Source organism: Triplophysa dalaica, chromosome 23 (genome assembly GCF_015846415.1).
Source record: "Triplophysa dalaica isolate WHDGS20190420 chromosome 23, ASM1584641v1, whole genome shotgun sequence".
NCBI classification, from domain to species: Eukaryota; Metazoa; Chordata; class Actinopteri; order Cypriniformes; family Nemacheilidae; genus Triplophysa; species Triplophysa dalaica.
Genome location: NC_079564.1, coordinates 19,087,512 through 19,104,004, shown reverse-complemented (window position 1 = coordinate 19,104,004; position 16,493 = coordinate 19,087,512). Strand labels below are relative to the sequence as shown.

Sequence of the window (16,493 nt, the reverse complement as noted above, 5' to 3'; positions counted from 1 at the left end):
TTGAACATGAACTAAAGTAAATAAATATTGTAGAATTTTTTCTTCATTTTTGGTATGTTAACCAATGCAAGTAAACTTAACAACTCCTGCTTCATTGAAAAATTAATTGTAAAAGTTTATTGTGAAGTCAATTTCAGCTTTATAGTACATTTTTGCAATAAATGCAAAGTGCGGTAAAAATAGAAACTTTGGTCAAGATTGTTGTTAAAAGAAGATATGCTTTTATAGAACCACTGTCATTTAGAACCTTTCTGATGTTTAATGCTAGCAGATCATGTCACTACAGTGTCTCACACACATATAGTTTTTCTGGCACCCAAAAAGTGCCACACACACGCATGTACACACAAACACAAGCAACCAAACCAAATTCAGAAGGTCGACGTCACAGTCATAGTGTGTGGATACTATATAAAGAGTCTTTTACTGCACAATGATTTAAGCTCACATCATTGTACCATCAAAAGGTAAGTCAGTTTGTTTTTGTGTTTAACTCTGGCTGAACAGTAACACAAAAGAGAAGTGTAACTCAATAAGGACAGTTGAACAGTATATGAGCACTAATAATAATAAAACACATCAGAACAGCTTGATTGTCAATAATGACCAAATACATATTCTTTCTCATTGCAAGGTCTTGAACTTTCTTTGATTAAAACAAGGTAAGAAAAGACTGTTTTGCCATTTTATTTAAAATTGTTTTTGTCAGTTTTATGGAAATATGACATGTGAAATGGAAAAAGGATGAGCAGGGCTGTACGTTAGAGGTTTAAGGGTTTGTAGCACAGGTCAACATCTTTGAGAAACACAAGTGCAGGTCATCACGTAATTAGACAGGTGACTGAAAAAGGACATCAACGTTACACAAATGTATAAATTAGGGCCATATCTTTTTTAGGTTTCACAAATTCTGTATTCTGTATTCTGGAGTTTTGTATTTTCTATCCTTTTCTACAGTAGTAAATACATTTGTCCATAAAAATACTGTAGTTTACAATAGTATTTACTATTAAACTGCAGTTAAATTCCTGTGTCTTATAGCATATTTAAATATATAGAGTAAATATTTTGTTCATCTATTTTTTATTATTATTTTATTATTTAAATTTATTATTTATTTTATGATTAAAAATAAATATTTTTTCATCTTGTTGAAATTACCAGGACTTTTATTTTGACGGGTTGTCGCCAGGACGCTTGAGTTAACTTCAGTAGCTTCACTCAAACAGTAAAATTCTCGTAAAATAAAGTTAGAACAACTCTGTGTATGAAGTTCACGTGTTCATCTCTTTGTATAGTAAGAAACGGACAAATCTGCGAGTATCACGATTGTAACATGTTAATGTGTGCAACTCATTCACTCATACACACGCAGAACAAGCCGAGGAGATATCTAAACAGTAGAATTCCGGTTACAATATTCGATTCATGTTTCCCACATCATGCAATCATAGGGCTCTAGATCAATGAACTCAATGCACCCGGAAATCAAGTTCTAATTGCAAAAAGTTCATAAAATTGAAAAGAAAATAGAGGTGTGCCATAAATTTAGCGGCTCTGTCTAATGCATTTACCAAACTGTACCACTCGCATCCTACACAATTACATTTATTCTTAGCACCAACCCATTTTTTTTTGTGTCATGTGTGACTTAGCACCGTACAGCCCTGCATGAGGAATCCAAAATGTATTATCTTAATATTCATGATATAATTCATTATTCTTTAAGGGGGTTTCCCGGACAGGCCTTAAGCCTAGTCACAGACTAATTTAATGTAAGCAGTGTCTTGGTCGAAAACAACTTGCACTGGCATATCTTACAATATATCAGTGCAATAGTTTTGTTTCAAGATGCACACCAGTAATGCTATTTTGTCAAGCATGTTTTTAAAAACGACTTAAATATCCTAATTTAACAAAGGCCTAGTTCTGGTTTAAAATAATCCCTGTCCGGGAAACCGCCACAATGTTCTTTAAGTTATATATTTAGTTTAGTATTGTTTATTTATTACCTCAGTCTGCTAAAGAGATGGGGGACGCTCTAATGGCAGAGTTTGGGGCAGCCGCTCCGTTTTTACGGAAGTCAGACAAGGAACGTCTGGAGGCCCAAACTCGCACTTTTGACATGAAGAAGGAATGTTTTGTGCCCGATGCTGAGGAAGAGTTTGTCAAAGGATCCGTGACCAGTCGAGATGGTGACAAAGTCACTGTTGATACTGCAAATGGAAAGGTAAGCTGGAGATCAGAATTGTTCAATACATACAGAAAGTGGTTTAGATTTGCATTGTGAAGCATGTTTGTGTGTTTTGTTATCCACAGACAGTAACGGTGAAGGAAGTAGATGTTCATCCTCAGAACCCGCCAAAATTCGATAAAATCGAGGACATGGCGATGTTCACCTTCCTGCACGAGCCCGCTGTGCTGTTTAACCTCAAAGAGCGTTACGCGGCCTGGATGATCTACGTGATTAAAAAGCAGCTCATCAATATTACTAAAATAACCATAGATTTATCCACAGCTGTAGTCACATATCACTTCTCTCTCTCTGCAGACCTACTCTGGGCTCTTCTGTGTCACTGTAAACCCCTACAAGTTTCTGCCGGTGTACAACCAAGAAGTTGTCGCCGCCTACAGAGGAAAGAAAAGAACTGAGGCCCCTCCTCACATCTTCTCCATCTCTGACAACGCCTATCAGTACATGCTGTCAGGTGATGATTTTGGTATCCTCAGTGTTTTTACGTTTACATTGGTCTGTAATTAGTCATTTGACTGTGTTAACTTTGTCCTCTGAACCCTCTGCAGACAGAGAAAACCAGTCTGTTCTGATCACGTATGTAACAACTAATGTTATGTTCTGTTTCTCCTTTACTGTCTTTTTATACTGAATTGCTTCCAAGTTTTCTAACTAGATATTTTTATTCCATATTTTACATTAAGTGGAGAATCTGGTGCCGGAAAGACAGTAAACACTAAAAGAGTCATTCAGTATTTTGCCAGCATTGCAGCTTCAGGCAAGAGGGATCCATCACAGGAGAAAAAGGTGCTCAATAACCAGGGAATGGCTTATAGACACTAGCATAGGACACATGCGCCTATCCCGAAGTTAACTTGCGGTCTGTGTTTAGTTATAATCAGCAAACATGGACGGACGGATCATACTTCGGCCTTAAGTTAAGACACCATACACACTAGAACAAGATGCGTTAATTAAAAACACAATATGTGTCTGTAACAAGGTTCAAAGTAAGGAAGGAAGGAGGAGGGAACCGGCGAACGTCAAACCAACCTTTTAATAAAATAATCAAACAACAAAACAAAAGTAAAATGCCGTAAGCTCTCTGCGGTCGACTGTCGGCCACACAAACATAATAAAATATGACATAAAATCCAGGACAGGTTCTCTCTCGTCTTTCATTGTTGTCACTCGTCCTTTTATGCTTCCGGAGCTCCTCCGTGAGAGATGCGAGACCGGTGCAACGCATAGCTGACGCTCATTATCGCTCGCTTCACTGGCCTCGCACCATTCCCTCACCGCACTAGTCCAGCTCTGCTTGTCACAGTGTCATTTTGTGTTGATTGTGTGTTAAATAAATGTGAGGCAACACAAAGATGAATTAAAAGTAATGCAAAATGTGTCCAGTAAAGAACAGATTGTGTTGTTCTCTTTGTTAATCATGTAGACTGGACATGTACCAAACATTTTACACAAATGTTATTATCAACTACCTGTCATTACATATAGTATCTGTTGGGTTGATTTCTAGGGAACTCTGGAGGATCAAATCATTCAATGTAATCCTGCTCTGGAGGCCTTTGGTAATGCCAAGACCATCAGAAATGACAACTCGTCTAGATTTGTGAGTGTGCTTTATAGTGGTTTGCAAATTTGTATTGGTATTATAACAAATCTCACACATTACAACACTATCAAATTTACAGGGTAAATTTATCCGTATTCATTTTGCGGCGAGTGGCAAACTGGCTTCTGCAGATATTGAGACGTGTAAGTAATGTGCAGTAAGTCCTTTTTTCAACATTATCACACAGTGAGTGTTGAGATCATCAGTTGTTTATCTTTTCGTTCAGATCTGCTGGAGAAGTCTCGCGTCACTTATCAGCTGAAGGCTGAGAGAGACTACCACATCTTCTACCAGATTCTGTCTCAGAAGAAACCAGAACTGCTGGGTAAAATCCCTCTTTATATATGAACATTTCATTGTCTCTGATTGGAAGAACGGTTTCTGATCGCTTTTCACTTCTCTTTAGAAATGCTGCTCATCACCAACAATCCCTATGACTACTCGTACATCTCCCAAGGAGAGATTCAAGTAACATCTATTGATGATCGTGATGAGCTGATGGCAACTGATGTGGGTGTTATGTTTTGTTTTTGCCATTTACAATAATTTAGAACATTAGATACCCCTAAAGTATTTACAAACCTGTAGGACATTGTCTCGTGTAACATTCAAGCAGATGTTGTCACGTCCGGACGGAACAGAACCCAAACGCAGGCAGTTGTGGAGGGGTTAACAATATTTATTAAGCACGAAATAATAAACCCACGATGGGGCAAACTAAATAAAACTCACAAACAGAAAACTTCCCACGAGGGGACAAAACAAAACAGGGTCCAGTACAATAATAATAAGAACAAGTCCAAGACACACGGGAGACAGGAACAAGGTAATCCAGAAGTATGAAACAGCAACACGAAGTAACAGTAAGTAACAATGAACTGACCAACAGTAAGGGAATGAGGGACATTAAATAAGGGGAAACTAATGAGGAGAGATGACAAAGGGATCGGAACGGGCAGGTGACAAGACTTAACAATAACTGAGACTAGCAGGAAGAGGCATAGACAGGTGAGGGAGATGAAACACTAATGGGACGCTGACAGAGAGATGAGGGGGCGGAGCTACACGGAAGACACGTGGCGAAATGTCAAAACAAACCGCCACGTGTCTCCACACAAGACGAAACACACACACAAGACATGATATTGTCACGGCTCTGTCCCCAAGGCCCGAATACTCAGGACAGGACCATGACAGATGTTTAGCAGTGTGAAAAGAGAAGAGTAAACAAAAATGTATATGGGATTGGAACAATATGAGTTTTCATGTTTTCAAGATTTTTGAAGATGTAGTTTCAAAGTGAGATATCAAATATTTGTCATATCATTCATTTTAAGAGACACTGTATATTTGCTGTAGGAAGCCTTTGATGTGTTGGGCTTTACTCAAGAGGAGAAAAACAGCATCTATAAGCTGACTGGTGCCGTCATGCACTACGGCAACATGAGGTTCAAACAGAAGCAAAGAGAGGAGCAGGCAGAGGCTGATGGCACTGAGGGTTGGAATTACTTTAAATACCATTTTTAGGAAGTAATTACCTCAACATTTTGTGTATATAGAGGAAAATATTGTATTCTCTTAATTCCGAAGATGCTGACAAAGTCGCATATCTGATGGGCCTAAACTCGGCTGACTTGATCAAGGGTTTGTTGCATCCAAGAGTCAAAGTAGGAAACGAGTGGGTCACCAAGGGACAGAATGTTCAGCAGGTAATACAAATGTCCAATATAATAAATGTATAGTTTATTTAATGAGGATTTGTAACAGGTTGATCTAATTTTCCTGATCTTGCATGTCAGGTGTACTACTCTATTGGTGCTCTGGCTAAATCAGTTTATGAGAAAATGTTCAATTGGATGGTTGTAAGAATCAACCAATCCCTGGACACCAGACAGCCTCGCCAGTATTTCATCGGTGTGCTGGACATTGCTGGATTTGAGATCTTTGATGTAAGTTTACCTGTTCATGTTGATGTTGTCTTGATTCAAGTACTGTGCTTTTTAATTCAAATAAACTTTTAACTGGATTATTTTTAATTAAAATGTTTAAATTTAAAGTATTAATTGATTTACTATTGTTGCAATACACAATCCGTTCCATATGCAGTTCAACACTTTTGAGCAGCTCTGCATCAACTTCACTAATGAGAAGTTGCAGCAGTTCTTTAACCACCACATGTTTGTGCTGGAGCAAGAGGAATACAAGAAGGAGGGTATTGAGTGGGTGTTTATAGACTTCGGCATGGACTTGCAGGCTTGTATTGAGCTTATTGAGAAGGTGAGCTAAACCTTTGCAAATACAAATATAGTTATATGTGGAAAAATATATACTAATTATTGAGGCTAATTTGCCCAACGTCTGTCATATTCTTTTATTCATTTTAGCCCATGGGTATCATGTCCATCCTTGAAGAGGAGTGCATGTTCCCCAAAGCCAGTGATGCAACCTTTAAAGCAAAGCTTTATGACAACCACTTGGGTAAGAATCCCAATTTCCAGAAGCCCAGGATTATCAAGGGTAGACCAGAGGCCCATTTTGCCTTGGTTCACTACGCTGGCACTGTTGACTACAACATTTCAAACTGGCTGGTGAAGAACAAGGATCCCCTCAATGAGACTGTTGTAGGGTTGTTCCAGAAGTCAAATCTAAAAATGTTGGGTGTTCTGTTTGCTAATTATGCCAGTGCTGATGCAGGCAAGTACAATTTTGAGCTTACACATTAAAATAAGCACTTAATTTAACAGTAATGAAAATGTAACTGTTTCACAAAACTGCAGAAGCTGGTGGTAAGGGTGCCAAAGGAGGTACCAAAAAGAAGGGATCTTCATTCCAAACGGTGTCTGCCCTCCATAGGGTATGTCAAACAAAAATATTTTAAGACTCACACAGCTTTATTGCATTTAGTTACAAAGTTCTCTACATTTTACCAAAGGAGAATTTGAACAAGCTAATGACCAACTTGAGGTGCACTCACCCTCACTTTGTGCGTTGCCTGATCCCCAATGAGACCAAGACTCCTGGGGCTATGGAGAATCCTCTGGTCATGCACCAGCTGCGCTGTAACGGTGTGCTGGAGGGCATCAGAATCTGCAGAAAGGGCTTCCCCAACAGGATCCTGTATGGTGATTTTAAGCAACGGTAAGTATGACCCGTAAGAATGGTTTACTATCTATGTATTTATTGTCAATTAATGAGTATTAAAGCATTTTGGTGCAATTCTTTTAAAATATTCTATTATCTGGATAAAATTATTTCAGCTGGTCCCTAAACAAATTTTATGTTCTTATATAAAGTTACCGCATCCTAAATCCTGCTGCTATCCCTGAGGGACAGTTCATTGACAACAAAAAGGGTGCAGAAAAACTTTTGGGCTCTCTGGACATTGATCACACCCAGTACAAGTTAGGACACACTAAGGTATACATTACAGTGATTTGTTTTATTAGCCACTCTTCCATTTTCGCTCTGAGGATCCTTTACAACTTTCTTTGCAATTCAGGTGTTTTTTAAGGCTGGTCTTTTGGGTACACTTGAGGAGATGCGAGATGACCGTCTTGCACTCATCATAACTGGCATTCAGTCCAGATCTCGTGGCTTTCTGTCGAGAGAGGAGTTCCAGAAAATAGTGGAGAGAAGGTTGTGTTTTAAAGTCTATAAAACATTTTTCACATATAATTCTCAACACAAAGCTGACCATTTTATTTTTTGTTTAAAGAGATTCTTTGTTAGTTATCCAGTGGAATGTGCGTGCCTTCATGGGTGTCAAGAATTGGCCTTGGATGAAACTCTACTTCAAGATCAAACCTCTGCTTAAAAGTGCTGAGACTGAAAAGGAGATGGCCAACATGAAGGAGGAATTCACCAAATTAAAGGAAGCTTATGCCAAATCTGAAGCCCGCAGAAAGGAGCTTGAGGAAAAGATGGTTTCTATTCTCCAGGAGAAGAATGACCTGCAGCTTGCAATGCAGTCTGTAAGTCTATGTGGAAATGGAATATTCTTAATTCACATTTCAATACCAAAATATTTCAGACTTCTCATAAATTATTTTATCTTTGGTAGGAACAAGATAATCTTACAGACGCTGAGGAGAGATGTGAGGGTCTGATCAAGAGCAAGATTCAGCTTGAGGCCAAAGCCAAAGAGCTGACAGAGAGACTGGAGGATGAAGAAGAAATGAATGCTGAGCTGACTGCAAAGAAGAGAAAGCTGGAGGATGAATGTTCTGAGCTGAAGAAAGACATTGATGATCTTGAGCTCACTCTGGCCAAAGTGGAGAAAGAGAAGCATGCCACTGAGAACAAGGTTCAGCTCAACCCAAACCTATTTAAAGTGATACCATTGTTAAAATGTATAATGCAGCTTATATTGTTATTTGTATCAGGTGAAAAACCTAACTGAAGAGATGGCAGGTCTGGATGAAATCATCGCCAAGCTGACCAAGGAGAAGAAAGCTCTACAGGAGGCCCATCAGCAAACGCTGGATGACCTCCAGAGTGAGGAAGACAAAGTCAACAGTCTCACTAAAGCTAAAGCCAAGCTGGAGCAACAAGTGGATGATGTGAGCGGTTTGGTCTCTCACTTTTAAAAATCCTATTACATATGTAACATGAAGAAAAACTCATGTCTAACCTCATGCCCTCTCAGCTTGAGGGTTCCCTGGAACAGGAAAAGAAACTTCGGATGGATCTAGAGAGGGCAAAGAGGAAACTTGAGGGAGACTTAAAGTTGACTCAAGAGAATGTGATGGACCTGGAGAACGACAAACAACAGCTGGAAGAGAGAATCAAAAAGTTTGTGCTGTCCCAGAGTGTTAAATAACTTTTTTAATATTGAATTTGAAATCTGCTAATGTTTACAAATAATCTTCTGAAATTTAGGAAAGATTTTGAGATGAGTCAGCTCAGTGGCAAGATTGAAGATGAACAGGCAATGGCAGCCCAACTCCAAAAGAAACTTAAGGAGTTGCAGGTAAACTTTCTATTAACAATAAAATAACAAGATTGATTAGTTTGGATTTACAGCTTGAAAGTGATAGTTCACCCCAAAAAATGTATTCTGCCATCATTTATCAGCCTGATGTAATTTCATACCTGTTTGTTCTGATGAATACAGAGAAAGATATTTGGAAAATGTATGCAATTTTCCAATTCTGTGACCACATTTACTGCCAAAGTAGGAAAAATTAAATGGTGGTTAGGTGCCCCAGACTGTTTGTTTTCCTAAATTCTTCAAAATATCTCACTGTGTGTTCAAAAGAACAAAAGGGGTCAGTTGTGGTCTAGTTGGGGACAGTTGTGATCTAGTGGTTAGAGAGTTCGACTCGTAATCAGAAGGTCGCTGGTTCAATTCTCAGTGCCACCAGGAAATGACTTAAGTGCCCTTGAGCAAGGCATCTTACCCCTGTTTGCTCTGCAGTAATAGCTGCCCACTGCACCCTACTTGTATGTCGCTTCGGATAAAAGCATCTGCCAAATGAATAAATGTAAATGCAAAAAAATATACACAATTGTTTTTCCTACTATGGTAGTTGAATATGTCACAGAACTGAACATTGCTAATATTCTTACAGATTTCTTTCTTTGTGTTTAACTTTTGCATTTAAACATGTTTGAAACAACCAGAGGGTGAGCAAATGATGACAGAATTTTCATTTTTGGGTGAACTAGCCCTTTAATGCTGTTCTTGACATTTCCAGGCCCGAATTGAAGAGCTTGAGGAAGAGCTGGAGGCCGAGCGAGCTGCTCGTGCCAAAGTGGAGAAACAGAGGGCAGATCTGGCCAGAGAACTGGAGGATATCAGTGAGAGATTGGAGGAAGCTGGTGGTGCCACTGCTGCCCAGATTGAGATGAACAAGAAACGTGATGCCGAGTTACAGAAACTGCGCAGAGACCTTGAAGAGACCACTCTGCATCATGAGGCCACCGCTGCTACACTGAGGAAAAAACATGCTGACAGTGTGGCTGATCTTGGAGAGCAGATTGACAACCTTCAGAGAGTGAAGCAGAAGCTTGAGAAAGAGAAGAGTGAACTGAGACTGGAACTGGATGATGTGGTCTCAAACATGGAGCAACTTGTCAAGGCCAAGGTAAGGAATATAAATAATGTTATCAAATTAAATGTCTAGAATGTGTAACTAATCAATGTTTTTAAGAGCAATTAACAGCAAATATAAGTATTCTTTCCTGTAGCTCAGTGGTAAGAGTATTGCTCTAACAACGCAAGGTTGTTGGTTCAATCCCAGGGGATTGCATGTATTTAGAAAACAAAATGTATAGGAAAAATGCAATGTAAGTCGCTTTGGATAAAAGCGTCTGCCAAATGTATAAATGTAAATGTATTCTTCAAGACAAACCTAGAGAAAATGTGCAGAACTTTGGAAGACCAGATGACCGAGTACAGAACCAAGGCTGAAGAAGGCCAGCGTACAATCAATGATTTCACCATGCAGAAAGCCAAGCTGCAAACTGAGAATGGTATGAAAATAGCGTGGTAGAATAAGTTGCTTAATGACATGATTACCAAATACACAATGGTTGGATATTGCATTTTAGGTGAACTGTCCAGACAGCTAGAGGAGAAAGACTCCCTTGTCTCTCAGCTGACAAGAGGCAAACAGTCCTATACTCAGCAGATTGAAGACCTCAAGAGACAACTGGAGGAGGAAGTCAAGGTTTGCTGTTCAGTTAACGTTTTTCAAGAGGTTATATTATTTTCACAGTTGAACAACACAACTCACTGTATGTCTTTTAGGCTAAGAATGCACTGGCCCACGCAGTGCAGTCTGCCCGTCATGATTCTGATCTGCTGAGGGAGCAGTTTGAGGAGGAGCAGGAAGCCAAAGCTGAACTGCAGCGTAGTCTCTCCAAAGCAAACTCTGAGGTGGCCCAGTGGAGAACCAAGTATGAAACTGATGCCATCCAGAGGACAGAGGAGCTTGAGGATGCCAAGTAAGTAATACAAACATTTTTAGTGAGACCATGTGAAAATACCTTCTTGCGAAGTGTATAAATATTTGAGACCATCTAACAGTTTGTTTCCTGGCATGATCTGCAGCCTTTCAATAAAGTTTAATAAACACGTAACAGTATAAATGTATGATGGTTCAGATGTTTTGTTTTACTTCCATTGCTAGGAAGAAGCTTGCTCAGCGTCTCCAGGATGCAGAAGAAGCCGTGGAAGCTGTCAATGCTAAATGCTCCTCTCTGGAGAAGACTAAGCACAGACTTCAGAATGAGATTGAAGATCTTATGGTTGATGTGGAGAGATCCAATGCTGCTGCTGCTGCTTTGGACAAGAAACAAAGAAACTTTGATAAAGTTTGTTGACAAAGCAAAGTTATTTTGTCTTTACCCAAAACGGCAAAATCCTTGCTGTTTGGAATGACTATACGGTTTCCTTGTTAAATTTAACCAGGTTCTGGCTGAGTGGAAACAGAAGCATGAGGAATCCCAAACTGAACTAGAAAGTGCTCAAAAAGAAGCCAGATCTCTAAGCACTGAACTCTTTAAATTGAAGAACTCATATGAGGAGTCACTGGACCACCTGGAGACAATGAAGAGGGAGAATAAGAACCTCCAAGGTACAATTTGTTTTAATTGTTGTGAACTGTGAACAACTAGTTTTTAATATGTATCGTATTATTACTATTCTTTCAGAGGAAATTTCCGATCTTACTGAGCAACTTGGTGAGAGTGGGAAGAGTATTCATGAACTAGAGAAAAATCGCAAACAACTGGAGCAGGAGAAACAGGAGATACAAGCTGCCCTGGAAGAAGCAGAGGTAAAAGAAAATAACTGTTTATTAATTAATACATTAATGCATTTAATTTATATTTAAAAAAATGAAGAAGTAATCCTTCACCATATTGATCTTCAAGTTTATGAGTGAACACCAGTGAACACTTGTTGAGGCCTTAAATACATACTTTAAACTCTAAAAATAATGAAAACCTTATGTTATTATTAATGCAGGGTTCACTTGAGCATGAGGAAGGAAAGATCCTAAGAGCTCAACTGGAGTTTAACCAGATTAAAGCTGACATTGAACGCAAACTGACTGAGAAAGATGAAGAGATGGAGCAGGCCAAGAGGAACCAGCAGAGAATGGTGGACACCCTGCAGAGCTCACTTGAATCTGAGACTCGCAGCAGGAATGAAGCTCTCAGGATTAAGAAGAAGATGGAAGGAGATCTCAATGAAATGGAGATTCAGCTCAGTCAGGCAAACAGACAGGCAGCAGAAGCTCAGAAACAACTCAAGGGTCTTCATGGACATCTCAAAGTATGATCAATCATCTCAAACATAATGAGGCGAAGGTAAAAATCCTTATAATATTTGTCAAATTTGTACTTTATAGGATGCCCAACTGCAGCTTGATGATGCTCTTCGTGGTAATGATGATCTCAAAGAGAACATTGCCATTGTGGAAAGACGGAACAATCTGATGCAAGCTGAACTGGATGAACTGAGATCTCTGGTGGAACAGACTGAGAGAGGAAGGAAACTGGCTGAGCAGGAACTGCTGGATGTCAGTGAGAGAGTTCAGCTGCTGCATTCTCAGGTAAGACACTTTAAAAAACACTCAAACCCTCTCTTAGTCATCCAGAGATGATATAAAGTCAATGTTCTCAATGTTTAGAACACCAGCCTGCTGAATCAGAAGAAGAAGCTAGAGGGAGACAATTCTCAGCTTCAGACTGAGGTGGAGGAGGCAGTGCAGGAGTGCAGGAATGCTGAAGAAAAAGCCAAGAAGGCCATCACTGATGCTGCCATGATGGCTGAGGAGCTGAAGAAGGAGCAGGACACCAGTGCTCATCTGGAGCGTATGAAGAAGAACATGGAGCAGACCATCAAGGACCTGCAGCACCGTCTGGATGAAGCGGAGCAGATCGCCATGAAGGGTGGAAAGAAGCAGGTTCAGAAATTGGAAGCCAGGGTAAGCGGCTGACATTTTTTAAAAACATTTCAAACCTTTTCTGTTAAGATTAAGTTCTTTTTTTACTTACCTAACTTTCTTACAAATCTGTTAGGTCAGAGAGCTGGAAAATGAAGTTGAGATGGAACAGAGAAAGGCCAGTGACTCTGTCAAGGGAATTCGTAAATATGAGAGACGTATCAAAGAACTCACCTACCAGGTAGGGATTAGTTTGATGTACTAATGAAGGACTCCAGACATAACTAAGAGCCATTGGCTCCTATAGAGGAAAAACACAGGCGCAAAATTACTTTTTATGAGCCACATAACATGAACTTACATTTTTAAATGACGTATTTTTAGTTAACCTGTTGTATGTACAGTACATCTGTACATCTTTTGCAAGTTTTTTTTCCTCATGAGCAATGCCATACGGAAACTGCAAACTTTTCACGTTAACGCTAGGATAGTATATAGTATTGTCCACAAATATAAATATGAGTAAATAAGTTCAAATAGTCTTAAAATGCTGCCTATCTATACTGTTTATTTTAATGCAGTTGATCGCAGATTTGGACCTGCTTATTTAATAAGAAGAAGAGAAGCTTTGTAATTAATTGATGCTATGACCACCACCAGACCAAATTTGTACTCTGAATTCGTTTGAACCAACAGAAAAGGTATCAAGACCATATGAATGTATTATACATACTGTATGAAAGAGTAAACATTTTACTGCTTATAGAGTTTGAAGCACAAAGAAAGGGGTTGTGTTAATATGTTATCAAGTTGATTTTAGTTTGGAATAATGACATTTTTCCACATGTTAACAACACGATGTAAAGATAGCTTCAAAGAATACTCAACAAGAGAAATTGAATGCTGTTTGTTCTCGCTTTGAAATGATTTAGAGGTGTCTCAAGTATTAGACAAATTACGATCCCTGAACCTCTCCGGGGTTCATCCTCAGACTCACTAAATTCTATCACAGCAAACAGAGCATCATATTAATGAACTCATGTTGTTTTTGTAAATTTGACAACAACAATTGTGGTGCTCAATGTGGAAAAAATGGAGTGCAGAGCGCTGAGCCTGCGGAAAAAATCCAAGCTTCTGTAGCAAACGGTTGCACCGCTCCTGCTACGAGGCATGGGTGCTCCTACGAGGAATGACCGAAGCTGCTAGGGCACCTCTTGGGGTCGGGAAGTGAGGTTTACCTCGACAGCTCTCTCTATCTATCTCTCTTTTCTGTTGGCATTCGGTATACTCCAATTTTTTTAATGTGCGGCTCTTCTGTTGGAAACAATTTAAAAACGAGTAAATTTGCATGCTCGCCAATGAAGATCGCTGCAAAAACATCACTAGCAAATTACCGTTTTATTCGCTTTCTGGAGCCCTGTAATGTAAGGATAATACTTACTTTTTAATACAGTGTGAACTGTACAGGCATACATATATTAACTTATTTATTTGAATAGACTGAAGAAGACAGGAAGAATCTGGCTCGTCTTCAGGATCTGGTTGATAAACTTCAGCTGAAGGTCAAGTCCTACAAGAGAACTGCAGAGGAAGCTGTGAGTATCATTCTTCTGTTGCCATTTCATGGAATGACTTTTGCAAAAAAAAACCTTTTATATGCTCTGTGTATGTGTATAGGAGGAACATTCCAATGTTAACCTGGGCAAGTTCCGTAAACTGCAGCATGAGCTGGATGAAGCAGAAGAGAGGGCTGATATTGCTGAATCTCAGGTCAACAAGCTAAGAGCCAAGAGTCGTGGTTCAGGATCTAAGGTAAGACCATCAACCAGTATCAGACTTTCAAAAAGTCCTTATCGGAGACGAAGCCCAAATGCCTCATAGAAATCGCCCTAAATGTAATTTTACGATCATTTCCCGAAGTGCGCATGTGTGATTCATAGAAGGAATGTACGCACAGAAGGTGTGTCTTTTAGGTGTGAAATCTGTAAATTGCAAATGATCTTAAAATTGTGTGCAGCTGAACAGTTTCTTTTCTCCACCTTGTAAATTATGTCTATTGTCATTGACATATTTAAGAGCACCGGTTAACATCCAAACCCTTTTACAAATGTCAACAATGGCTTATATTATGTACGTCTACTCAGACCCTTTTTCACGTAAAAGACTGTTTTTATAAATATGAACGCAACTGTGTACGCACAGGGGGTTGTGATAATACGCACACTCTATGATCAAATCTGTGCCCTTGTGTTCAGCCTAAATCATTTACCACCATTAAATCAGCAGCACTTTAATACTTTTCTTTCTTTCTTTTTTTCCTTACAGAAGGGAGTGGATGAGGAGTGAAAATCTCTGGATCTCTCCAAACACTGATTGTTGCGGCCAGTGTTTTCTTTTGTAGTTCAGTAGAATAAACCAAACATGCTATGGAAACACTCAATCTCTTGACTCTTTTTTAACTAATGAAATGCATCATTTGCACTGTATGTGCTAAACACCAACTCAACTGATAATCAAAGTTTCTGTGACTCACTGACATATTTCTAGTTGAATTATACATGTAAAATCCCAAACTAAGCTCTGAACAAATCGGCAACATGCAAAAACAGTAAACATGTACTGAAATATGTAAATGCCATTTACATTAATTTTACTCCTGTCTGTGGTAAATGAGAAGGCATTTTTGTATTTGAGTTGGAATTTGGTCCAAAATAACTATTTCGATGCCCTACGAACAAATTCCAACAGATGATATTACACCAGGTCTGACCTCGATAAGAGATTTTTTTAATCAACTAATAGTCGTTTATTTATGCCATTAGTCGACTATTCGCACATTTATGATATCAATTGTAATATTTCAATATACTTGGGTAATTGGGACATCAGTTGATGGTTTAAGCCTCATGTATATACATGAACTAGTAAAAATTGAAAAAAAAATGGAATGAATATTTAGGCAAACAAACCAAAACAACAAAACTAAAATGGTAACACTACAATAAGGTGCTATTAGTTAAGATTAATAAATGTTTTAGCCAACATAAGCTAACAATGAACAATTTAATTTGTCATCATTTATTAATCCTTCTCAATGTTAGTTCATGTCGATACAGTTATTCATGTGAGTTCATGGTGCATTAACTAATGTTCATAGTGACAACGTTTGATATTAATAATGTATTAGTAAATGCTGAAATTAACATGAATTAATATTAATAAATGCTTTATAAGTATTGTTTCTTGTTAGTTTATGTTAATTAATGCATAAACTAATTGTTAACAAATAGCACCTTATTGTAAAGTGTTACCACTAAAATAATAGTGCACACAATAAAGAAGGCCTATGGACACATAGCGAAACCCTTTTTTCTGGATCAGACCGCAAAAATAGCCTATAATGTGAAAAATGGCCAATAATGTTAGTATTTTCTTCAAAAATAAAATTGAAGCAATATTGTAAATGTGAATATAAAATAAATTTTAAATGAACAAATATATAAAAAAACAGCAAACTGAAGCACAAAAAAAATACATTTACAACAGAGCTTTACAACAGAAATAAGATTAAGAGGTCAGAATAAATAAACACAGAGGTTGACATTACAAATTTACTTTACATTTTACATTTATGTATTTGGCAGACGCTTTTATCCAAAGTGACTAACATTGTATTATCCTATACATCCCATGGGTTCGAACCGTTAACACAATACTCTTACCACTGAGCTACAGGAAT

At 38.5% G+C, this 16,493-nt stretch overlaps 1 protein-coding gene and 1 long non-coding RNA gene across 2 annotated transcripts in view; one reads left to right on the top strand and one right to left on the bottom strand.

The window, feature by feature from the left end:
* The window catches only part of LOC130413481 (uncharacterized), an 86,277-nt gene that overhangs the window by 45,449 nt on the left and 24,335 nt on the right, over positions 1–16,493 (bottom strand). Inside the window, exon 5 of the long non-coding RNA XR_008905498.1 lies at positions 6,835–6,975. This is a non-coding gene — a long non-coding RNA (uncharacterized LOC130413481). The remainder of the gene's footprint in view (positions 1–6,834; positions 6,976–16,493) is intronic.
* On the top strand, positions 632–15,174 carry LOC130413477 (myosin-7-like). Its single transcript, XM_056738715.1, has 38 exons — positions 632–662; positions 2,018–2,230; positions 2,320–2,463; positions 2,552–2,708; positions 2,803–2,830; positions 2,938–3,040; positions 3,765–3,857; positions 3,940–4,003; positions 4,087–4,185; positions 4,267–4,370; positions 5,220–5,358; positions 5,451–5,569; positions 5,660–5,809; positions 5,967–6,137; positions 6,245–6,554; positions 6,638–6,714; positions 6,793–6,998; positions 7,154–7,277; positions 7,360–7,496; positions 7,576–7,831; positions 7,921–8,163; positions 8,243–8,419; positions 8,506–8,651; positions 8,739–8,829; positions 9,557–9,946; positions 10,208–10,334; positions 10,413–10,531; positions 10,612–10,808; positions 10,994–11,177; positions 11,275–11,440; positions 11,517–11,641; positions 11,833–12,141; positions 12,218–12,421; positions 12,500–12,796; positions 12,891–12,995; positions 14,254–14,349; positions 14,432–14,566; positions 15,080–15,174. Exons 2-38 carry the CDS (start codon positions 2,030–2,032, stop codon positions 15,098–15,100), a joined length of 5,814 nt encoding a protein of 1,937 aa, XP_056594693.1. The 5' UTR covers positions 632–662; positions 2,018–2,029; the 3' UTR covers positions 15,101–15,174.